The following is a 23,751-nucleotide window of genomic DNA, read 5'->3' as shown; positions in this document are numbered from 1 at the left end:
TTAGCACGTCCTAAGTTGTTCTGCTTTTGTGACTATAATTTCAAACCTTCTTCCCCACAACGAAGCCTTTTGACAGAGTTACTCTTTCTGTACTCACACAAATGGAAACAGAAGAGATGAAAAGCCCTGGGATGCAGTCAGTGTAGGTCTCAAATTGATCCTCTGCTAAGTACAACCTGAACTTCTCTGCCTCTCTCTTGTCTGGGTGGAGTTCCTTTCTGGGCTTAGTGATCTTGCATGGCATAGGAGGCTTAGGACCCAGGGGGCGCCTTTCAGCCGAAAAACACCTCGCTGCAGCAAGCTAGCTGGGAAGCTCCCAGTTCTAGAGAGAGGCTGTTTACCAGAAGAGCATAACAAGGGCAGGTCTGACTGCAAGGCCGGGACTGGGAGGCAGAGCCGACATCAAGGCGACCCCGGTTGGACACTGGTTGGTCAATCACCCGCAAGATGAAGGAGGTGAGGATGCTCTTGGCCTGGGTGCAAACATTCCTCATCAGCAACATGCTCCTAGCAGAAGCCTATGGATCTGGAGGTGAGATTACAATCTTTCCTTCCTGCAGCAACTTAATGAAGTAGAAAGGGTAAAGCAGTTTCCCAAGCATGGCCAGGCTAGACAGGAAGATCACTGGAAATGAAGCTTTTAGCTGGTTTCTCTTGTTCCAAGAAGCCTTCTCCACCCACCCCCCCTTTTTTCCCTCTTCTTTTTCCTCCTTTCCCTGTCAAGGTTTGCAGCTCCATATTTGCCATTAAGAACAAAGGCAAATAGCCACTTTCTCTGTCCTTCTCCTTGCCTGTGGCTCATGAATGCCTGGAGTTTGGGATTCATCTCCCCTACTCCCTAAGTCCAGCTGTTTTCAGGGGCTTTGCATGGTACGGTTAGGGCACAGGCCCTCCTTCCCCATGCTCTCCTGATGAGGGGAGTGGGAGTTTGGAGTCACATCCAAGCAGCGATGAGGTAGGTTCCCTCCAGTTTGAGGCTCTCTTTCGCCTGACTGAATCAAGGCTTTTGTAGAATTCTCTTGGGAGGGAGTGTTGCCAGTGCCAGTGTGGCCATATCCGTGAAAGGAATACCCCAGTTTATGTAATGTGGAATTACAACTCAGGGATGAATTTCAGGTCCGGCCACCCACCGACTCAAAAGTCCCAACATCTCCAGAAAGGTACTCGAACCAAGGCCTCTCCTGCACACTCCTCCAAAGTGGCCACAAGTTCCAGAATAACAACCCCTTGCACTTGTGCAGTGCTTTCCGGCTTACAAAAAGCAAAGCAAAGCTAACATGCTCTGACCGCTGAGTGAGGGCCGGGCACCAAAGAGGCGCTTTAGATGCGCTTTCTCTTCCTTCTTTTTCGGGACTCACAACAACCCATCAATCAAGGCAGCAGGGGTTTTCCACATGAGGTCTGGGAGGCCCAGCCGGCCCGTGGTCGCCCAGGCGGGGTAGGCCCGGCTCCACTGCCGGTCACTCAGTGTCTGGTGGGGCTCCTCTTCCTCACAGACTGCTTCTGGGACAACGGCCACCTGTACCGGTTGGAGCAGCCCTCCCCAGCACCGGGCCTGCGCTGCCTCAACTGGCTGCAGGCGCAGAGCGGCCTGGCGTCTGCCCCCGAGTGGGGTGAGTGTCTGCCGGGGGTGGCGGGCAGGCGGCGGGCGCGGTCTGGGTCCTGGCCCCGTCCCATGGCGCCTTCTCTCCCCTCCCAGACGCCGGCAACCATAGCTACTGCCGGAACCCGGACCAGGACCCGCGAGGGCCCTGGTGCTACGTCAGCGGCAACGCCGGCGCTCCCGAGAAGCGGTCTTGCGAGGACCTGCGCTGCCCAGGTACCCGCCCGGACTCCGAGGACCTGAGGACCCCCGAAACCCCCTCGCCCAGGGAGGCCTGGGAGCGGCCGTTACACCCGCCGCGCACGTGCGTCCGCGCGTCGCCGGCCGGCCCCGCCCCGCCCCCGCGCCGTCCGATTGGCCAGGGCTGTCTCCAGGCCTCAGGGCCTAAAGCCCATTGGCCGCTGCCGCCTCTCGGAGTGAGCTCATCCTCCGCGAGCGCCTTGTAAACAACCGTGGGAGGCGAGGCCCCACCTCTTGGCCGAGCGCTCCCTCCCTGGTGCGCAGCCTCCGGGAGCTCTCGGGGTTTAACTCCCAGCCCCACACCCTTAGCGAGTCTCTTAGTGTGTAGTGGTCGTTTGTGGAGCGTCTGCTGTGTGTTAGGCACTCTACTCGCAGCGCCCCTGAAAAGAAGGTGTTTGGGGGGATCTGATCCTCAGAGAAGTTCAGCGACATACGGGAGGAAATGGCAGGGTCCAGATTTGAATCTGAAGTTTCTTAGATTGCAGAGCGAAGGCTGGTTGCTCCTGAGGCGGCTAGACCGTTCTCTGATTAAATGGGATGTGTAACGCATATAACATAGGGATTGGTAAACAAGTGGATTCACGGATTGTTTCCTAGCGCAGAGGGAGACCCCTTTGAGAAGACGGCAAACTGAGCCGGGCCTTGAAAGGTGGCAAGGATTTGAACAGATAAGGATTAAAGAAAGAGAGGCTCTTTCTTAGTCCTTCCTCTCAGATTTGCCTTGTCCCAACTGTAGTGTGGCCCCCTCAGACCTGGTCTCGCCCTTGGGGCAAGGATGGATTTCAGTGTGTGTAGGCATCCTAAAGTGAACTCCGTTCCCCTTACCTCCCCCAACACTCCAGGCCAGTTTCCCCTGTGAAATTCACTCAGGCCACTCTAATGAGACATATTTTACACTTCACCTCCAGAGACCACTTCCCTGTCCCCTCCAACCTCCACAACAGAAACTGAGGAGGCGTCTGAAGTGCCAAGTGGAGAGGAGGTGCAGGTGTTCGCTCCTGCCAACGCCCTGCCTGCCCGGAGTGAGGCAGCAGCCGTGCAGCCAGTGATTGGGATCAGCCAGCGGGTGCGGGTGAACTCCAAGGAGAAAAAAGACCTGGGAACCCTCGGTATGATTGTCCCAACCCCTCCTGTGCCAATCATCAAGAAATATTTTCTGATCGTCTGGGGTGAGGCTAATGGGACCTTGTGCCCTCTCCTTGGCAGGCTATGTGCTGGGCATTACCATGATGGTGATCATCATCGCCATCGGAGCTGGCATCGTCTTGGGCTATACCTACAAGAGGTCAGTAGCTTCTCTTCTGGGCTCTCTGAGAGGAGGGGAAGAAGGTGAATAAAGCCGAATCCGCCTTCTTTGTGGCATCCATGCCCAAAAAGGAACTGAAGTTTGAAAGAGGAAAACTAGCTTAAGATGTACAGACTTGGTTCTAGTCTTTAGCAGATGACCTGAACAAACCTTTTCCTTTGGTGCCTCTACTCCTCACCCAAAAGCCTTGTCAGATAGGAGCTCTGGTTTCTCTTACAGATGAGAAAGCTTTCACCAGAGAGGTGAATTGACTTGCTCATGGTTGCAGTGCCTGGGAGTGGCAGAACCAAGATTCAAACACAGCTCTTTTGATACCAGATTCTCTACTGCCTAACCCAAATGCCTGGTATGAAGTGAGTGGTGCTGCAGAAATCAGGCTGAACACTCATTGAAGGGTCCCAGAGGTTGATTTCTTTCTTTCTGTGACAAAATTCTACCAGAGGGGCACTTGGGCGTCTTGGTTGGTTAAGCATCCAACTTGATTTCAGCTCAGGTCATGATCTCAGGGTTGTCAGATTGAGCTCTATGTTGGGCTCCATCGCATTGGGTGTGGAGCCTGTTAAGATTCCTTCCACCCCTGCCCGTTTTAAAAAATACATAAAAATAAAATAAAATCCTACTAGAAAAGTTTCCTAGCCACTCCTTTTGCAGTTGGGGCTTGAATACCCTGGACCCTAAGTGGGATCTCCTTCAGAACAGGAGGAAAAAATGAGTTGGAAGACTGTTTGCTATTCATCACCACATATGAGAAAGCCAGAGAGGTTCCTGGGAAACTCAGGAACCTGACCTGTGGCTGGAACAACAGGAGGAGAAATGCTCATTTTGAGAGACTCTCTGAAATATCCTATGGAAAAGGCTCTCAAAGTCCATAGTGGGTGCATGGTGATAAGTCAGAGTTGCATTCATTTTTACAGCATTAGGGAAATTATTTGCCAGTCTGGGCAATATCAGGAGGTTTGACTTCTAGCCCTGAGTGCTTGTGATATTTCTCTTCTGTGGTCTGAGAAGGCTTTCTGAAAGGGAAGTGACATGGTAGCCTGCATTTTCCAGTGGTAAGGGCTATGGCTGAGCTCACAGCGCTGGTGGGTCACCCAGCATTAAATAAACCTAGCGTGTCCTTAGAGACTGTGTAGTTACCCTCCTCATTTTACAGATGAAGAAGAAGTGTTGGCTAACAATAATAACAACAACAATAGCGGCAAAAGTGAACATTTGCCATATGCCAGGCCCTGCTTCAACCAATTTGCATGCTTTAACTCAGTTCTTACAATCACCTTTATGAGGCAAATGCTGTTATTATCCCCAGTTTACACATTAGGAAACAGACAAGAGAGGTTATGTACCTTGCGTGAGGTCACACACCTAGCATTTGGTGGAGCCAAGTCTTAAGTCTTGCCACAAACTATCTGTGTGATTTTGGACAAGTTGCTTCCGTTTCCTACTGCAGAGCTTAGCTCAACGTGTAGCAAATAGTAAGTGGTCAGTAAGTGATAGCTGTGTTTTCTTTTCTGTAAAATGTGAGTCTTGTACTAGTACTCTCTGAGCCCTTGTTCCTTCTCTGGTTTTCTATGATTCAGGAAGCACGGGTTCAGAGAGAATCAAGTATTGACCTAAGAGGCTCTCCTGACTTCTGTTCTGAGGCTGTTGTCCTTAGTGGAATGGTTAACATGGCAGGTCCAGGGACACCTGCTTGTTCATTTCAGCGAGTTAGAGAAAATGATGTGGTAGCCCTGGCCTACAGTTCATAATCAGACCCTAACTTGTTGGCTGAATTGAGCCCTTGAAATATTTCCTCCTTCCTCAACCATTGCTTAGCAGTTGGCTCTTCTCCAATCTTGTGACGGTTTCCAGGTGCTTGAACTGACTAAATGTTCTTCATTCTGAGCTCAGCTCTCATGCCCAGTAAGGAATCCAGGCCTTTTTTCTTCTAAATTTGCTCTCTAGGCTGTCACAGGACTGCCCCGAGGCCTTGAATTTACTGTCCTGTAAACTCAGGGCAAGGCACCAAGTCACCAGACTCCATGTCACTAACCACAGGACCACCCCTTTCCTCAGCAAAAGTGTTCTGAGAACACACTGTAACAGGAAACCACATGTGGGCTAGAGCAAGCTCTCAGCTCCCATCTCTCTCCAAAGTCAGAGAACAGTGTGTACTGGAAAGAGCTGTTGAGTGTAGGTTCTGCTGTTCCTCTGCACTTCAGTTTCTTGATTGTTGAATGGGGATATATCCCCATCCATACACCCATACCCACCCACCCAAGATTATCATAAGTATTAAATATAAGCAGAACACCAGTCAGGTTAGATAATCATGATAGTGGCCAGCATTTATTGCATGCTTTCTAAATACATAGGACCTTACTGAATGTTCTTCCCTGATGATCTAGCTCAAGCCTCATGACCATACTTACAAGGCTCACTTTTTTTTTTTTTAAGATTTTTATTTATTTAACACAGAGAGAGAGATCACAAGTAGGCAGAGAGACAGGCAGGGGGGGGGGGAAGCAGGCTCCCCGCTGAGCAGAGAGCCCAACACGGGGCTCGATCCCAGAACCCTGAGACCATTACCTGAGCTAAAGGCAGAGGCTCAACCCTCTGAGCCACCCAGGCACCCCACAAGGCTCACTTTTTACACGTTTTACAGTAAGCTGCTGAGACCTAGAAGAGTTAAGTGCCATGTCTAAGCTACATAGCCAGTAAGATGTGTCCAAGGATTATCAGTATCTCCCCAAAGCCCAGCAAGGCTCAGCAGCGTCATGCAAATTTGCTTTGAAATTGCAAAGTACAGTAGGAAAAATGGAAACTGAAAAAATAGCTGGGTCTAGAAGTCAAAAGAACCAGGATGTAGTTTTGGAACTGCTGCCAATTCTGGGTGCGACACTGGACAAGTAATTTACCTTCTCTGGTTTCCTCAGAGTTTCCTCATCTGTAAAAAGTGTAAAGGCAGGAGGTCAGATGTGATGATCCTCTGAGTTCTAATGTTTCCTAAAAAGACAATATTACCTGCTGGTGGCTACAGACAGTACTGGGTTCAAATCCCAGATCTGCTATTTGCTTAAATAAATGATTTAACCTCTTTGCACCTGCCTTCCCATCCCTGAAACAGGGATCCTAATAGATACCATATAGGTTTGTTGTGAGGATGAAATTAGACAGTGTAGTTGGGCATAGGGTTTGTGTGCATAGATATAGCTACCTTGAGGAACTTTTCCTGAGCAGCAGTATGGCACAGCACTACTTCCAACTGGGAAAATAGTGAAAGAATAATTGGAAGAAACCTATGTTGCATGAAGGAAGTCTGGGGTGTTTCCATCACCCCAAAGAGGAGTCAGAGGCAGGCAGCAGCTGCAGTCACGCCAGCTGACTCTGGCCAGCCCAGCTCCTGATCATGGCTCTGTTGTAGTCATGGATAGAATTACTGTAACCCTTGAACTCTGCAAAGGACCAGGAGGCTAATGGGATGGAGCTTTCCCCTGGCTGGGAAGGGCGAGCAGGAACCAGGCTTCCTCTCAGGGGAGTAAGGCCGCAGGTGGGGGTGGGTGAAGGCTCAGCCTGTCGGGTCTTTGTCATGGTTGTCTAGGCTACAGGGTTCAGCCAGCCAGTCTGCAGCTCCCTGTCCCTGCCCCAAGAACCGTGTCTGTGCTATCCAGAGGGAGCGTTTATTTTCTGATAAAAAGGCAAGGGAAAAACTGTAAGTCAACACTACTCCACCCCCTTAGAAGAGGAGCTGAGTCAGTGAATAAGCCTTTTGTTCGTTCTTGGCTGCCAGACAACAGCCTGGATGCCCACCCCCCCACCACACCCCGCCAACCAAGGCAGTAGGAAGGGACTGAGCTGCTTGATGGTCAATACAGCAGGCCTGGTGGTCTCTCTTGGATCTTGACAGGAGCTAGGGACAGCCTCTGCATCTCCAGACTCCTAAGCACCATTAACAGGAGGCCCATGGGGTCGGGTGTGTTTTGAGGCTTCTAAATGGATGAGACTATAATCCAGATGAATCCCAGTACCTCCTTTCTTTACCCTTGGCTGTTCTTCCAGTCCTGTTCTGCTCCATTAATAGGAATTGATATATTGTCCCCTAAAGAGTTATGATGCAGCCTGACCATTATCAACAGCTGGCCACAGCCAGGTGCTTGGTAAGGAAGGTAGCTGAGGAAAGCAGGACAACTCCAAAGCCTTAGTTTCTTTATCTATAAAATGTGGATAATATTATCTTGCAAAATTGGTGTGGAAGTGGTACATATGTAAAGTATGTGGCATCCAGTAGGTGCGTAGGTAGCTCTTTTCATCTTGGATAATGGGAAGGTCATTTCCTGGCACCTTACTAGGTACTCAGGATGTATGAGTTCTCACTTTCCTTCTTCCTCCAGTCCCTTAGATTCCGAAATTCAGGCCTCGGCAAAGGACACTTGCATACTCCTCTGCTTTTGTTAATTGCTTTTTGGCCTTCTACTGGCTTGGGGTTCCCTTAATAAAATTAAATCCAGACCTTCCAAGTTTTTCCTTACTTGGGCAACCTTGAAGAATCTGGCTTTTTGTTTTATTATGGAAGGAGGTGTTTCCTTTTGTGGTGGCAGCTGTAATTGATGAGCAGAGGAGGGCAAAGTGAATGTTAGGCTGAGTGGGCATACACTTGGGCCAGACAGCCATCTTCCCATGTCCTTCCATTTCCTTTCGGGGTGCTCTGGGAGTTATTTTGCTGCAGGAGTTGGTGGTATCCAGTACAGAGGCTAATGATAAGGATGGGGTAAGTGCCTCAGGCTTGCATATGCAGAAACTCAGTCACCCAGGGTGACTCAGGGAGATGAGCTCACAAATTTGCCTTCTGTGACCTTACAATGAAAAATAGGCAATCAGAGCACATCTCATGTGAGGAATCTTACATGTCAGGGGCTCTGAAGGTTATCAAGCCCAAGTCCTTGTTTTACAAATGATAAAATTAAGGTCCAGAAAGAAGGCGAGCTGCTGAGGTCACATAAACAATAATTGCCTTGGCTGGTCAGTAGGAGTTTCCTTGGGAAACAGATTAAGATAACATGGCTTGGTGAGTCACTCATATTCAGGGCAAATCATAACCTCCTCTGTGAGGAGGAGTCAGAGGCAGGCAGCAGCAGCTGTTTTCTGCTGTTTTCAGAATGCATTCACATTCATTATCTTATTTTGAGACAGATATTGTCCCATATCACAGATGAGGAAACCAAGGCTCAGCAAGGCTAAGTGTTTTGCCAGGTGTCACTTAGCCAAGGCTGGTACTAGAATGCGATAGAATTGGTTGATTTACATAGTTCTGAGGCACCTGTGCAGACTCCACCCCCTCCAGGTCCTGCTGTTTTCTCAATATCCCTCAGTCTCCAGAAACTTGTCATTGTACCTCATACGATGGATGTGTAATCCATCTGCTCTCCCTGAGGTCTGAAGTAGGCCTGTGTTATTTCACCAAGTCATCCATCAGCTGCCTATTTCAAAGCCTCTTTGGGGTGGGTTCCTTCTAGGAAGATTTCCTCTGAAATCTGTGTCTAGTTGTGACTTCAGAGTATGCTGATTTAGGTCCTGAGTATTGGTTCTGGTGTGTAGTGTGCTAGGCACTCACCAAACTCTTTGGCCTACAACAGGCATGGTCCAGGCCAGTGGGAAGGGCCCTACGTGTGCAGCCAGAAGACTAGGTTTGAGTCCCTGTGCCACCATTTCTTTGGGATGACCCGATCAGGTCAGAACTTCCCTGAGTATCAGCTGGAGTCCAACAGACTTGGGTTTGAGCCCATTAGGTTATTGGAGAGTTCCTTCACTTCTCTGAGTTATTTCTTCATCTCTAAAATGAATGATAAGACCTAATTGCTGGGGTTCAGCCAAGAATGAAATGAGATAATGTACACAAAGTTCTTAGCATGGAGTGAGCACTCCCATTTGAATAAAATGGGCAATGTCATGGTCTGATTGGGTCACTGAGCACTATGAGAATTCAAAGGTGTGTGAACATGGAGGGATCTGATAGTCACTGTTTCATTGTCTCCTATTGACCTGAACAGACTTTAGTCCCTTTTACCCCCTGCATGGGCTGGGGACAGTCCTTGTTTCCAGCCAGTGCTCACATCTTCCTTGAACTTTAAAATAAGATAGCTGTCTTGGAATAGGTCAGTTTTCTGCACAACTTTATGAGTTAGGACTGAGATGGTTCATTGAGTTGGTTCTCTGGGTCTCTTGGAGCCCTTGGCTGAAAGAACAAAACCATATCTTGCTTTCAGTCTCTCCCCTCTACACTGTCTTCACTGAGCCTGTCCACAGCTGTGTGAGGTCCACGCTACTATACACCAGTTTTACAGATGAGGAAGCAGAGACCACAGGTGTGGGAGCTTCTTGTTAAGGCAGTCTGGCAGAATGGAAATCTCATATATGAGCCACCGATTTGCTCTATGCTTAGCCCTTGCCTCTTCCTGGGTGCAGCCATGCTATTTAATGAGCAAAGCCACTCGGGAGGCACAGCCTGAATGCTTCCTTCTTTTCTTGCCAGGGGGAAGGACCTGAAAGAGCAGCATGACCAGCAGGTGTGTGAGAGGGAGATGCAGCGAATTACCCTGCCCTTGTCTGCTTTCACCAACCCTACCTGTGAGATCGTGGATGAGAAGACTATTGTGGTCCACACCAACCAGACTCCAGTGGACCTTCAGGAGGGTAGCACTCCCCTCATGGGTCAGGCGGGCACTCCTGGGGCCTGAGCCACCAATAATGGGCAGGAACCCAGGCAGATACTGGTACAGGACAGCCTACCCTCCTACAGCTGGGAGGAGCTACACTTTCTGTTGTGGTTAAAACTGACCCTCGACTTTTTTTTTTTTTTTTTTTTTTAATTCTAAAACAGAAGCAGGTGTTGTGCTGAGGGGGGCGAGGCTGGGCAGGGTCTTACCAGTGCTCCTCCTCCATCCCTTGGAGCAGGATTTTGCCTATGGATGGAGACAGCAGCAGCCCACACAGCAGTGCTGCTGACAAGGGCTTCCAAACATTGCCTGTGCCCTGGAACTGAACCAGGGACAGACAAGGAGCTCCCCCAGGCTCCTCTGTGCTTTATTATCTAAGATGGCCTCAGTCTCCGCCCTTCCATTTGTTTCTGTGGGCTTGAGTGGCGCATACTGTTATCCATAGTTCAGGTCAAGCGGGTCAAGAGGCAGTATTTAAAAAATATATTTAGTTTTTAAAATAGTTGGGATGGAACTCCCAACTGACCTCCGAGAACCAGAAATGAGTTCATACAGAAGTCAAAACTGTGGGTTGAGAATGGGATCTAGGCTGGGGGTCCTGGGTGTGCTCCAGCTTGCTGGTGGTGATGTGCCTTGATAACCATGGGCTGGCTCTGGGCCCAGGGACTCTTTCTATTTCAAAAAGAAGGGAAGGGATTCAGAATCACATTGAACATTCCACTTGGGAAGAGGGTAGAAAAGGATCCGCGGCTGCTTTAGGCCACAGGACCTGAGGGGGACCTGGGGTACCCTAGACAGTCTCTGTTCAGGGTGGATAATGACCTCTTCATTTTTCAGGGGTAAGACAACAGCTAACTAACCTATGGGAATTACACTGTGGGGTGAGCTGCTTCTGCTTCTTAACTCAGAAACTAAGCTCAGAGTTTGCAGGTGGCTCTGTGGCCTCCAGGCCAGTGCATTCCTCTGGGGTAGTAGAGCTAGGGTCACAACCCCTAACTTCTAAATCAGAACCATTGGAAGGGACCTTAGGGTTCCTTAAGTCTTTGGACACAGGGGCCCACAGGGGGAAAGTAATGCTCAAGGTTATAGAGCAAGCTGCTGGCATGGCCAAGAGGAGAGTAACATTTCTCCACAGCACTGTGCTGCCCTGAGCCAGTGGCTCAGCAGGGCCTCCAAGCCCTGATGTCACACTTGGAGGCCTTAGCAGTGCTCCCTATCCAGTGCTTCCTTCCCAAAGCCCTTCCACTGCCCCACATGGAGAGGGGGGTCAGTAGGGCCCATTCTCTTCAGCAGACTATTTCTGGGAGTGGTTTGCTGAGGGGACCTAGGCCTCATGGGTCCCTTGGTGTTAGTGATGCTGAAGAGAAGAACAGTACATTACTGGTTTCTACTTTTCTATAAAAGCATTTTCTCTGTGTACATGTTTTATATACCTCATTCTGATACCTGCATATACAGTGCAGGAGATTGCTCTGCATTTGACTTGTATAAATTAAAAAACAAAACAACCCAAAAAACTCCGTATCGCCAAGTTTTCATGGGGTACCAGGACACTCCTCTTATAAGGTAGCTGGTTTTTGGTTACCTTGTCCACACCTGTGTGGCAAGTGCTGGCTCTCTGTCCATCATTAACCCTGGCCCTGTAATGGGGAGGCAGCAACTGAGTGGTGGGTAACTGCTGCCCCTGTGTTCTGTCATCACTAGGAATCATTCAGGTTGAAGCTGTAGGAAAGATGGCTTCCCCACAGGTGATTTTGGTCACTGCAAATCTCCCACCTCAGCATTCTTCCCAAGGTGGAGGTAATTAAAATGAACATCCAGGCAGCCCTTAGTAGGGGCTGGAGACAGAAGTAATGGATGGTGGTGCTGCAGCAGCCAAAGAGGGGGATGGTCCTTGGGCTGCAGGGAGAGCTTTAGCTTAGAGGAAGTCCCCTGTGGGGTTAACTCCTAGGGCTCCAGAAGAAGCTACCAATAGAAGTTGTTGGACTTTCAGCATGAGATTTCAGCAACATGTTCTCTACCTCTTGAACACCCAGGGTGATCTCTGCCCATGCCTAGACATTGCTTATACTTCTGCAAACAAGGAATACCCTGGATTATTAGTTTAGCCAGAAACCAGGTTCTGTCCTTAAATTGAGCTCCCCAAACTTTGTGAGAAATCCCCTTCGGGTTATATGGATTTATACTGTGCCCAGGATCCTACTGGCCAGATATTATCCTGTCCAGTGCTCCATATCTCCCATGTGCAGAAGCAAGGCAGGTCTTCTCTCAATCACTTGAAGGGAAACACAAGGGGTGGAGGTGACTTGCATTCATTTCTTCCCTTTATGAAGGTGGCACCCAGCCCTGCAGAGAGGATATCCATGTTTATAGGAATATACGTGCATCAGAGGGTAGAAGCGCTGTCCCCAAAGGAAGGAATGGGTTGCCTTGTTCCTTGGAGCAGATTGGTGTCTAAATAAAAGGGAGTTGGAGGTGGGGTGGGGCATGAGAAATCCCTGTGCTGTGGGGAGTCATCAGGCAGGGGCCTGAAAGTGGCCAGCAGACCACCCCCTCCCCACGTGTTTATCCTCCTGCTGAGTCAGGCCCCAAGTCAATTTTTCATTCTCAGTAACATCATTTATGTTAACTGCTTAATTTATTTGGTCTGCTCAATGGCCCACCATGGGCCCACCATTCCCATGCTTGCTGGGGACAGCTGAGGCACAACCAGCTGGCTTAGGGTTGCTCACAGCCACGACTCAACCCTACAGCAAGCTTGCACACTCCACACTTAAGTATGGTCTATAAAGCAGGTAAACTCTGTCCAAAGAGGACATCTAATCCCACAACTTATCAGGTCTATGTACAGTATTTTCACATATCACCCAACAGATAAAGCAACAAAACCGGTATTAACATCAACCACTCTCCTGGATCACTCCCCCCCCATTACCTCCCCCTTTCCCCCCAAAAACACAACCACCACACATTGCAATAATATCCCAAACCCATTCCCAATTTGTTAAATATGGTGCAAGCTCACAGACACACAGGAGGCGGCAAATTTTGTTGTGTTGAAGGGTCCCTGAAGTTCTGGGAGCCAATGTAGAGCATGCCTCCAGGGCTTTTGAGTGCCCATAGCTGTGCCAGGAAGCTGCAGCCATGAGCTACAAGGAGCTAATGATCTGGGCCAACCAACAAGGGAGGTAGAAGCCAGAAAGCCCAGCTCAGGGAGCAACCTCCCCCAGCATCCCAGCTACACTCTGCCACCACCTCTTCCTGCCCAAGTTGCTGCCTGGACCAGGCATGGTGAAGGGGGAGCAATGGCTGCCACAAGGGAAGGGCTGAGACTGCTGAGACAGCCATTCTCTTGACTAATATGCTGGGCCTGTGGCAAGCCACACAATCCTCCAGAACCCACCCAGCACTAAGCTAAGGGTCTGGGCTTCTGACTGAGGTGCCCACCAGGGAATGAATGACAGCAGCCAGGGTATGGGCTTTCTAAAGGGTAGGGCCCCTTTCTCTCCAGGCCCCAGTCTCTTGCTGCATTTGTGAGTGAGTGCTTGTTGCAGGTAGAGAGGCCCAGGAGTTCTCAGCGAGCCTCTAGCAGTACAGTTTGATAGTGTGAGGAGGAAGCTCCCCCTCACACTGATGTGGCCCCTAGGCCTGGGAGATGAGCAAACTAGCCCTTCCCCTGACTCCTGGCCAGTTCCACCACAAACGAAGGGGCTCTTCAAAACCTGACACCTCAACCCCTATCCCAGAGGAGGGTGGGTGGGACACAGAGTGGAAGGGGAGGGGTAGCACCACTGTCATTTCACATCCTCGGACAGCCGCCTGGCCACCAGCCTTTCTCTTGTCCACACTCCCACTTGAAGTCCTCCTGTACCCAGCTGGACTAGAGACTTCAGAGCCCACAGGCAGGTTCACCCTGGAATCCTGCCCAGCAGGTCCAGGTCATGCTGATTAGTGTAAGGAAGAGCCTCCTGGAATCCCAGTGCCAGGGAGGTCCCAAGTTGTCACAAGTAACAGATTCCTCCTGGCCCACGGGCCATGCTTTTTTTTTTTTTCTTTTTTTTTTTCTTCACAGCTTTCAGGCGAGTGTTGGATCTACAGACATTAACCAGGCCCCCAAACCTTGATGTGTTTTCCTGGTGCTGCACCCGCTCGCCTCCTGGGGAGGTAGTAGGGATGGCTTGTTCTGTTTCTAAACAAGCTGCCAATCCACAGGAAGCCCGGGTGACCCTGCCCACAGCAGGGATGGGGCGCAGAGGGGGCAATGGTGGATGCAGAACGCCCCCCTGCAGGGGGCTGGGCCAGGGCTAGGTGGGTGAGTCCCGGGTCAGGCCGTACTGCATGCTCACAGTGTGGTCCAGCTCTTCCAGCTCTGCAGGCAGCGGGATGCCCAGCTCTCCCAGGTACAGGCAGAGAGCCTCGAAGGAGTCCTCCAGTTTTGAGAATGCTGGTCTATTAAAAAAAAGGGGGGGGGGTGAGTTGGAGGCAGGTGAGACAAGGGCAGGGCCACGGATGCTGTGTATGGCCTGCAGCTCAACCACTTCCTAGTTGTGTGACCTTGGGCAAACCCCTTAACCTTGTGCCTCTGCAGGAAGCGGGGAGGTTACATAACTTTACAGCTACTGTGTAGGGATGCTGTGAAGATGAGAGATAGCACTGTGACAAGGCTGGCCTTGCTCGAGGGGGTAGCTTAAAAAAAGAAGGTCCAGGGGGAAAAAAGCTCGTCTCATGTCTTGGAGAAAATGCAATCATCAAAGATGGAATTGGACTAAGTGCCTTTTTAAAGATTCTTTCCAGTCCTCAGACTGTTTTCACATCAATGGATCTGCTCAGGAAGGGACGTTTCATACTCAGCAGCTCTTCCCAAGGGGAAAACAAACAGCAGGCTCCCAGTGCTGTGGAAACAGCTTAGCTGGCCTGGAACCCTAAGCCAGCTCAGGCTTACTCCTCCACCTCCTTCATGTTTTTGTTTAACCATCTTGTCACCTTCTCAGCAAGGCCCACTCTCACCACCGTATTTAAAATGACAATTCGCACTCTACACATCCCTCTTTCTTCAGTTCTGCTTTTTTCCATACCATTTGTCACTTCCTAATATTCAGTGAAGGGTATTCTACCTATTGCTTATCATCTCTCCTTGTGAGAATGTGAGTTCCAGGAGGACAGGACCATGTCGAGCTCAGGGTAGGCACTCAGTATTTTCTGAGTGAATTAAACATGGACAATTAAAATGACTAGGAAGGGCTGTTAGCAAACAAATACTATATAGCTTCACATTTTCTCCTCATGCTCTTACTCTGGTATTATTGAAGGACCGCAGTCCTTTGGCCCATGAAGGAACAAAATGTAGAGCCTCTCACAAGCAAATTCCAACTCTAACATGGACCTTTGGAAATCATTTTAAAATAAAGGCTATGGGGGACGCCTCGGTGGCTCAGTGGGTTAAAGCCTCTGCCTTCGGCTCAGGTCATGATCTCAGGGTCCTGGGATCGAGTCCCGCATCGGGCTCTCTGCTCAGCAAGGAGCCTGCTTCCCTCTCTCTCTCTCTCTCTCTGCCTGCCTCTCTGCCTACTTGTGATCTCTATCTGTCAAATAAATAAATAAAATCTTAAAAAAAAATTAAAAAAAATAAAATAAAGGCTATGTACCAACTGGTTATCTTGAGGGGATGGAGCAGGAGAATGAGGAGAGCTGAGGGGCATGATGGTTAGATAATCACAGAAAATGTGCACTTTCTGTGCTATCTATTTTAGTCATATATGAATTTTTTTTGAAGATTTACTTATTTAAATAATCTCTGTGCCCCAAGTGGGCTCGAACTCATAACCCTGAGATCAAGAATTAGATGCTTCACTGACTGAGCCAGCCAGGTGCCCCTTGGATTTGTTTAAAAGAAAGGATTTTTGAGAGCAGGAAAAAAAAGGCACAGATTCTAGTTGTCTAATGCAGAAACTTAGAAAGAACTGGGGTAGTGCTGACAATAATGAAAACCATAACCTGAGATGAATAAAGGTCATTTAAGGAATTTTCTTTAAAGGAGATGATTAGCTGAACGCATGAAGACGTTCACTGCAGTATTACCTATTATAAGGAAAAACTGAAAAAAACCCAAGTATCTTACATTATGTATATTATAATATGTTCCGACAGTCTCTTGAACTGAACTTCACATAGTAAAAAAAAAATGATAAACAGGAAGACTGGGTAGTAACAAGGAAAATGCAGGGCAAAATATAAAACTTTTCTTTATTTGAGAGTATAACTATATGTACTTGGACATAGGTGAACATGAAAAACACTTATTCTGTGAATTTTCTTCTGTTACAATTTGTTTTCATGGCTGTGTCTGTGTTATATCTAGGTCACTCATGGCTATGCCCTTGTCCCCCTCAGAACCCCACCAGGCATGTCAGCAGTGTTAGGGCAGCTTCAGTGGTTGACAGCCACATCCTTGAGCTCAAGGCTTTTGCCACCCCTGTACCTGGCAAGGGCTTGGGGATGGCCAAGGCTGGGGCAACCATCCCAGGCCTGTGTGAGCTGGCGGAAAGGGGCAGGATACCAACCTGCTCTCAGGCTCCAGTTTGCAGCAGATGGCAGCCAGGGGGAAGAAGGCTGGGGGGCAGTCTGTGGGAACAAACTTCTCCCAGAAGAGCTTCACGTTGAGGCCAAAGTCCAGTGTTCGGGGCAGGCAGTCAGGATCTGCATACACCTGCCCGATGATCTGCAGATGAGAAGATGGCTGGTCAGGAATGGACTGTGGTAGGTGCAGTCACAGGGGAGTGGGATACTAGTGTATGGACAGGAAGGATGGGTAGAAGAGGGAGATAAAAACCAAGATTAGAGAACTGTCCCCCATGCCCAAATGTCACTAATTCAGACTCTTCTCTCAACTCAGAATCTGGTTACTGAGGAGGGTTTAGAAGAGGCTTCACTGTAGTAGAAGCAAGGGGTTTCAAATTGGAGAGGCAGTTCCACACATCCCACTCTGCCCTGCTGTGTCCCCTCATGTCTATGTCCCCTGTCAGAGTTCAGGCTCTGGGAAGTGAGGTCCTGGGTCAGATTCATGTCTGCAACCTTTCAGTGGCAGCCTTGTGCTTTGCACACAATAAATGTTCAACTGACTTCTATTAAAGAAAATAATTTTTTAAAAACCCTCCTTCATTATTCCAACTGTCCCTTGTCTCCTCTCACCATTTGTAGGAATTATAGAAGACTCTGAACATATGTGCTTGACTGTTTCCAGACACACTGAGCTAAGCTCCTAATGGCAGAGATCTTCCCAAGACTCACAGTGTCCACCCCTAGTGCTCAGTACTGTGCTAGACAGGCTGGCACTTGTTGCAGTGGCTACTTCCACTTGTGGGGCTGAGGACCAAGGCACTACTAGGACCCAGGGAAGGGAGACCAAAGGGAAAGGTTGCATCTGGACCAAGAGCTAGTCAGACAACTGTAAGGACCCTCTCATCTGCCCCTTACTGGCTATGGGACTAAGAGCAAGTCCCTGCCCCTTTCTGAGCCTCTCTCACCACCTGAAAAAACCCTGCCCAATCCTTCTCATGGGACCAAGGAGATTCCAGTGTGTCAAGAGATGTGTGATAAACTGTACAACCCTACACCACTCGTGCGGATTTTATGGTGGAAATGCTCATCATGAGGAACAGTAGTCCCAGTACTAAGGCAGGGCAGAACTACTAGGCCTGCTGCCTCAGGCCTGGCCTCTGTGCTGGCTGGAGCTCACCTCACAGAGAACGATCCCAAAAGAGAAGACATCCACCGTCTCATCATAGCTCTTTCCTGGGGGAACACAGGAGAGCAGGCTGTTAGGTTTAGTCTCTTACCCACTCTGTACTGAGTCTGGGGCCAAACCAGGCCACAGCCAAAAACCAGGGCTAGAACAGGCTCCGCTGGGATGCCGTAAAGGCTGCCCAGGACAAAGCGCCCTCTGAATATTGTCTTTCCTCAGCCCTGCGTGGGCTGCCTCAGAGTCTTATAAAACACACTGCCCAAAATGAAACTGCATGGGACAGTGAAAGAGAACTGGATCGGGGTTGACCTGCACTGTCATTAGTTAGTTGTATGTTCCTGTGCAAGCCACTGAACTTCTCTGGGCCTCTGACTCCATAAAACAGTTGAATCAGGCCATTTCTGAGGCCTCACAACCCAGTCCAGTTCAAGAATCCCAGCCCCAGTAATCTCTGGTTGGTTTGAACATTGTCCACAAGGGGGCACCATACTTCAGCTCTCAGCAGGGTGAAAGAAAAGCCAAAATCTTGCAATGAACACCTGGAGTTCTCAGCTACCCCTGGGGCACAAGTCAGTCAGATCTCACCCTAGGTCCAGGAGATCAGGGAGGAAGGAGTTTAAGAGATCCAGTCTGGCAAAGGATAAATCATCTAGCCATCAGATGTGGGTACCTGGTCTTACACTTCACAGGCCTCCCCTGGAACACCCAGGACTCTGATCCAAGATGTGGACCCCAAACTCCCCTCCATTGTCCAGTGTCAGGACTCACCGTTCAGCATCTCAGGGGCCATCCAGTAGGGGTTTCCCACCACTGTATAGCGCTTCTTGCGGTCATTCTTACGCAAGGTGCGTTTCTTGGTGGTGGCCTTCTCCACTGGGGGCTTTTTCCTCTCCTCAACTATGAGCCGTGACAGCCCAAAGTCTGCCACCACCACGGTCTTGTCCTGGTAGGACAAGGGCCAGGTAAGGGCTTGGTGAGAACATTACCAAAAGAAGTCATTGAGAAAGGGAGAAAAGGTATGTAGTAAAGGGGAGTCACAGTATAAGATCTCTCTGGCTGACAAGGCTTAGTTATTTGTTTTCTAACAGTCTGCATCTGCGTAACAGATTCCCCAGACCTTGGGGTGTTCACAGCAGATATCCTGGAGCCTGGAGGGTAAGGCTCTGGGATCTGGAAAGTGGAACTCAGGGGCAGAAAAAGGGATTTTTCTCTTTTCTTTCTTTCTCTCTCTCTCTCTCTCTCTCTTTCTTTTCTTTCTTTCGCCATTCTGCCTTGTTCCCCAACAGATTTAAGGCCTGGCTAGAAGCAGGATAAGACAGAAAAAGATAAGGTGGAGAAGTCAGTGGGGAAACTTGGGGGGAGATAAGTTCTTCAAATAGCTCCAGGGCAGTCATGCGGAAAAGGGTTAAGATTATTTAGTATGGACCCAGAGGGTCATCCAGCCAGAGCCAGTTACTGGACACCCAGGGAGCCAGACTGCAAGCTAACAGGAGAAAAGACTTGCTAACAACCAGAGCTGATGGGTGGTGGAGAAAAATGCTGGCCCCAAACTGGCCACTGTATTATTTACCAGCTCTGTGGCCTCAGAGTGAGGCTTCGAAGTGCCACAGCTATAGAACAGGGTGTATAGGGAGCTGCATTACAGAACTACCATGGGGTGGAACCAGGAAAAACAACAGGGCTTTATATACAGTTAAGGAACTTCTGGAACTCCCTCTGACCAAAGGATTTCAAAGCCTGCTACTGGGAGGAGGTGTAATTGTGTTGGCATCTATTTGAGAGCCCCAGAAGACAGAGGAGAGCATCAGGTGCAGCAGGAAGGGTAAGAAAGGAGCCCTAGGTGACAACTTAGGTCAAAGCACAAGGGGACAATAAGTTTCCTTTGTGACACGGCAAGAGGGCTGGCCCCAGGGAGACTCAGGGTGGTGGGACATACCAGCTTGATAAGGCAGTTGTGTGAGTTCAGATCCCGGTGGATGATACACATGGAGTGCAAATAGGCCTGGAACAGAAGTACCAACTGAGGCCAATGGCCAGTAATTGAAGCAGTTGCAGACTCCTCAACTGGGGGCTGCTCTTCTCCCAGGCCATCCCTACTCAGCTTCAGAACCCAACCTGGACCCTAGGGCGAGGGCCTCCTGTAGTCACTCCCTTGTCCCAACACCAATAGAAAGCTAAAGGCTGCCTGGGCTTCCTCTCTCTTCCTGCTACGACCTTCTGACTATCCTTTGTTCACTGACCCCAACCCAGTGGCTGCTCTAGACCCTCACAGCTCCCTCCTAAAGTCCCCAACTCTATGGGCCCTGGCTCCTGCATGTTTCCAGCTCCTCTACCCACCTGAAGTGAGTGCCCTCAGATGCACTGCTCCTAGGCCCCTTCACTGCCATCCTCACCCCAATCTCTGGCTTCAGTTGCCCTGGATCCTTCCTGCCTGTCATAGGGGAAGCAGTGACTTCCCCCTGGTTAGCTGGTTCTGTATTCCTAACATTCTCCTTCCCTGAGTCTCAGCACGCTCCTTGCTCTTCCCTGTCTACACTTTAACTTCTCCCTCTTCCTACCCCAATGTTTTCATGCAAATCTCTGCTATTCCACTCCCTGCCCCCACAACATCCAGGCCTCCACTCCTGGCTCTTGTCACTCTGCAGCCACTTCCTTTTCTTTCTCTTCCCTTCCCCAGAGAATGTGGAAGGAGCTACCTACACCACCCCCTCCAGTCCCTTACAATACTGCTTCCATCCCAGAGGTTCCTGGCTCTGCTCACATATTCAGGGAGCACTTCCTGAATGTTGTAGCTCTTGTGACCTGCCTGCCTGTCCTTTCTCCAAAGGCTGCCTGCACTTCTCCCATGATACCTACTCCTGAGACTCTTAACGTGCCCACATTTTCCTTCCAGCCTCCTCAAAGCCACCTTCTCTACACATGCTGACCCCTACTAACCACACATCAGCCTCAGCCAACACTAGCTCTTCCTAAGCCTGTTTCCCCAACATCACTGCCCCAGCAAACATCTGGTAAATGACCCCCATTCTTCTAGGTACCTCAAGCCACCCCAACTCCTCCTCCCCGTACCTCTGCTCCCTTGCTGCCAACTAGTCTCTCTGCACCCTGCCTCCCAGTCTCCCATCCCCACAGCCATACCTTAACTCAGAAACCCGAAATGTTTCACTAGCCCCACCCCTGGTCTCCCTGCCTTCTGTTCTCCTAACTTGACCCCCACCTACTGACTGCACCAGACTCATATTAAAATAAAATAAAAAAAAACCACAGCTCTGCTCACAAAACTTATTTAAGTATCTTTTACTCCCGTCTTTTTGGCTTTCTAAATAAAATCCAGACTCAGTAGTCTGAAACACAGGGATCTTCATGTATCTCCAGACTAACAGTCTTCATGGACCCCACATGAAGAGCAGTGATTAAAATCTCAGGCTTGGGGGTCAGACTGACAAGCCTAATCTCCTTGCTCTGTCCCTTTCTAGCATCAGCTTCTCATCTGGAAACTGGGGTTGTCATGAGGAACACATACATACATGTCACTCCCTCAGCTCAGTGCGTGGCATATAGGAAGCACTCAGCAATAGTCACTGGTATTACTACTATAACTGGTCTCCATCCCCAGGTGAAACACACTATTTCCTCCTCCCTCCTCCCAGGTCTGTGCTGCTGTCATCACCTCAACCTTGGGGCCTCTCTGCCAAGAGGAACTTTTATCTAATTCTGATCCATCTTTCAGGCTTAACTAGAACATATATGCCCCTCTCTGATTTCATAGGCCATGAAGTTCTCTACCTGTGCCAAGTTCCCACAGCAGCTGGACACTACTAATTTGCCTTACCCATGCCCTGTTTGCCTTAAAGATTTAGAACTCGTTGAGAGTAGGTTGTAAGTGAAGAGAAGGCAACTGGGGACAATTTCACAGGCACTGAGAGAAGCTCATTAAATAGCTGCTGACTGACCCAGGCCACACAAGCTGCCCAGGCTGGGGGCTCTGCCTTCCGGCCCCTGCCTATAATCCCTGCAGCTATCCTGACTCCCCAGCCCGCCTCGCCCCTCACTCCCACCCCTGGCAGTTGTTGGCAGAACTCACCATTCCAGAGGCGATGCCTTTGGCAAATTGGACCTTCTGCTGCCAGGGAAACGGGTCCTATGGGATGAAGGAATGCCATCAGAGGCTGTGGGGCCCTGTCCCATTTGGAATCCAGCCCCCACGGGTGAACGTGGTCTGCCAGTGAACCCTCCCTGCCTGTGCCCAGTCCTGCCCAGCATGACCCTTTGTAAGCAAAGCCGTGAAGGTGGTTTGCTTACCACACTGCGCAGAAAGTCCTTCAGTGTGCCCCCCTCAATGTACTCTGTCAGCAAGTTCAGCTTCTTGTCCTTGTATAGCACACCAATGAACTTGAGCACATTGGGGTGGTCTAGACTTCGCATCACCTTCACCTGGGGGTGGTAAAGGCCAAGGAGGGTGGATGGTTACTTCCTACTATGTCTTCCTTATCCCCTTCCCTCCAGGGAGCTAGTCTGACAAGTGTCACCTGCGTCTCCTGCCTCCAGTCTTATGTGATAGGATAGAATACTTCCACATGGATAGGGATGCCTCAGAGGCCTCACCCTTGGGATCCTGCTTTTCTAGGAATTTTATTTGGGGGGAACTGAAATAGGAGGGTTTGAGAGTAAAACAAAGGCCTGGAGGGCAATGGCCAGACCACAGGAATACCAACCAAAGGAATGGAACAACTTGGGAAGGGTGGTAAAAACTGTGTAAACACTCCAGGGATGACAGTTCTCTGGGAGGCCCCACTCCAGGCTCCCTTAGCAGGGTGTTCAGGTGGTGAGTGTAACTCCTAGTTGTCCTAAACTGGTCTGTTTTCATGTCCATCACCCCCACTAGCTGTAAGCTCCTCTGAACCACATCCCATTTGTTACTGTATCCTTTGTACCCAGATCATGCTGTTATTAGTAAATGCTCACTGAACAGATAATTACCCATTCATCTAGAGCTCTTTTCTCCTCTGCTTTTAAGAAAGTGATTCTAAAGTAAGTTTCCTCCCAGAGAACCTGGGTGGCTCAGTCATTAAGTGTCTGCCTTTAGCTCAGGTCATGATCCCAGGGTCCTGGGATAGAGCCCTGCGTTAGGCTCTCTGCTCAGCGGGGAGCCTGCTTCTCCCTCTTCCACTCCCCCTGCTTGTGTTCCTACTCTCGCTGTCTTTCTCTGTCAAATAAATAAATAAATAAAATCTTAAAATAAAATAGCTTCCTCTGAAACTGTTATTTATTAAGATCTTTCCCTCTTCCAACAGTGACACCGAACTCCTAACTCCCACCACCCCATCCTCTTACCTCAGTCAGGAAAGTCTTCTGTGTTTCCTCATCACACCGAATTAACTCCTTCATGACCATCACTTTGCCAGTTGCTTTGTGTGTTACCTAGTTACAAAGGAGGGCAACTATTACTGGCACAGAGTCCTGGTGAACTGTGTGGAAATATATGCAACTAGGCATCCCATCCCCTGGAAGACACACTGAGCCAGATCAGACTGACAGAGTTCATCTGTAGAAGACACAGCATGAAGTAACAGGGGCCTCAGAGGGGAGCATACCCTCTTCCTTGGAGAGCTGGGCATGCACAGAGGGGAGGCGAGAATGCAGAAAAGGGAAGTGTAGGAGGCAGGAGGGGACACTGCCAAGCCAAGCAGGGGTTCTGGTCATCTGACACAGGAGTGAATCCCTTGGGCAAATAGAAGTCTAGGGACAGGAGGGTCAGTGCCACAGACATGCACCAGGGAGCTGGGTGGGTCAGGGTGAGCTCTCCAGCCCCAAGGCCCTGAAAGCTGAGACACACAGCTTACCTGACCCCCCCTCCCAGCTCTCAGCAGAGGAGGAGGAGGAGAGAAAGAGAGAGAGGTTAGTCCCCAAGACTGTTCATCAGGGAGGCAAGAGCCACTCCCCCGTGTGCTCCCTGCAATATGCCCAGCACTGAGGCCTCAGGGTACCTAAAAACATCTGCTGACTGGAGGTGGCAGAACCATGGGCACAATTCATCCCAACCTGGGTCTCCAGGTCCACCAAGCTCACTGTGACAGCAACGCTGCCTTTAGGTGGCCTGGGAGGGCCAGAGTGTAGCCCTCACACCATCACCTGCAGCCAGGAAAGGGGCCTGGTGTCCTGTAGGGTG

General features: G+C 49.8%; 2 protein-coding genes across 5 annotated transcripts in view; one reads left to right on the top strand and one right to left on the bottom strand.

Annotated features, from left to right (window-relative positions):
* Nucleotides 1-447: 447 nt before the first annotated feature.
* On the top strand, nucleotides 448-11,349 carry PIK3IP1 (phosphoinositide-3-kinase interacting protein 1). The gene is made up of 6 exons (XM_032883457.1): nucleotides 448-532; nucleotides 1,497-1,613; nucleotides 1,700-1,819; nucleotides 2,752-2,952; nucleotides 3,050-3,128; nucleotides 9,658-11,349. Exons 1-6 carry the CDS (start codon nucleotides 448-450, stop codon nucleotides 9,860-9,862), a joined length of 807 nt encoding a protein of 268 aa, XP_032739348.1. The 3' UTR covers nucleotides 9,863-11,349.
* Nucleotides 11,350-12,460: 1,111 nt separating this feature from the next.
* Nucleotides 12,461-23,751, bottom strand: part of LIMK2 (LIM domain kinase 2) — a 58,835-nt gene continuing 47,544 nt past the window's right edge. For all 4 annotated transcript variants that reach the window (XM_032883448.1, XM_032883447.1, XM_032883451.1 and 1 more), the window contains 8 exons: nucleotides 22,917-23,003; nucleotides 21,885-22,016; nucleotides 21,667-21,723; nucleotides 19,519-19,584; nucleotides 18,351-18,525; nucleotides 17,577-17,632; nucleotides 16,402-16,559; nucleotides 12,461-14,290 (listed from right to left, as the gene is read on the bottom strand). In XM_032883448.1, the coding sequence (XP_032739339.1) occupies nucleotides 14,146-14,290; nucleotides 16,402-16,559; nucleotides 17,577-17,632; nucleotides 18,351-18,525; nucleotides 19,519-19,584; nucleotides 21,667-21,723; nucleotides 21,885-22,016; nucleotides 22,917-23,003 (876 nt within the window). In that variant the 3' untranslated portion in view covers nucleotides 12,461-14,145. The remainder of the gene's footprint in view (nucleotides 14,291-16,401; nucleotides 16,560-17,576; nucleotides 17,633-18,350; nucleotides 18,526-19,518; nucleotides 19,585-21,666; nucleotides 21,724-21,884; nucleotides 22,017-22,916; nucleotides 23,004-23,751) is intronic.

This window comes from Lontra canadensis, unplaced genomic scaffold (assembly GCF_010015895.1).
Source record: "Lontra canadensis isolate GAN:19392208 unplaced genomic scaffold, GSC_riverotter_1.0 scaffold87, whole genome shotgun sequence".
NCBI lineage: Eukaryota > Metazoa > Chordata > Mammalia > Carnivora > Mustelidae > Lontra > Lontra canadensis.
Note: the sequence above shows the minus strand (reverse complement) of the source record. Positions and strands in the feature narration are given on the sequence as shown.

Excerpts from the sequence above, each read along its gene's own strand:
- PIK3IP1 (XM_032883457.1), top strand. The coding sequence starts at position 448 with ATGAAGGAGGTGAGGATGCTCTTGGCCTGGGTGCAAACATTCCTCATC. Across the intron at positions 1,820-2,751 it reads CGAGGACCTGCGCTGCCCAG|AGACCACTTCCCTGTCCCCT; the intron begins GTACCCGCCCGG and ends CTTCACCTCCAG. Across the intron at positions 2,953-3,049 it reads AAAAGACCTGGGAACCCTCG|GCTATGTGCTGGGCATTACC; the intron begins GTATGATTGTCC and ends TCTCCTTGGCAG.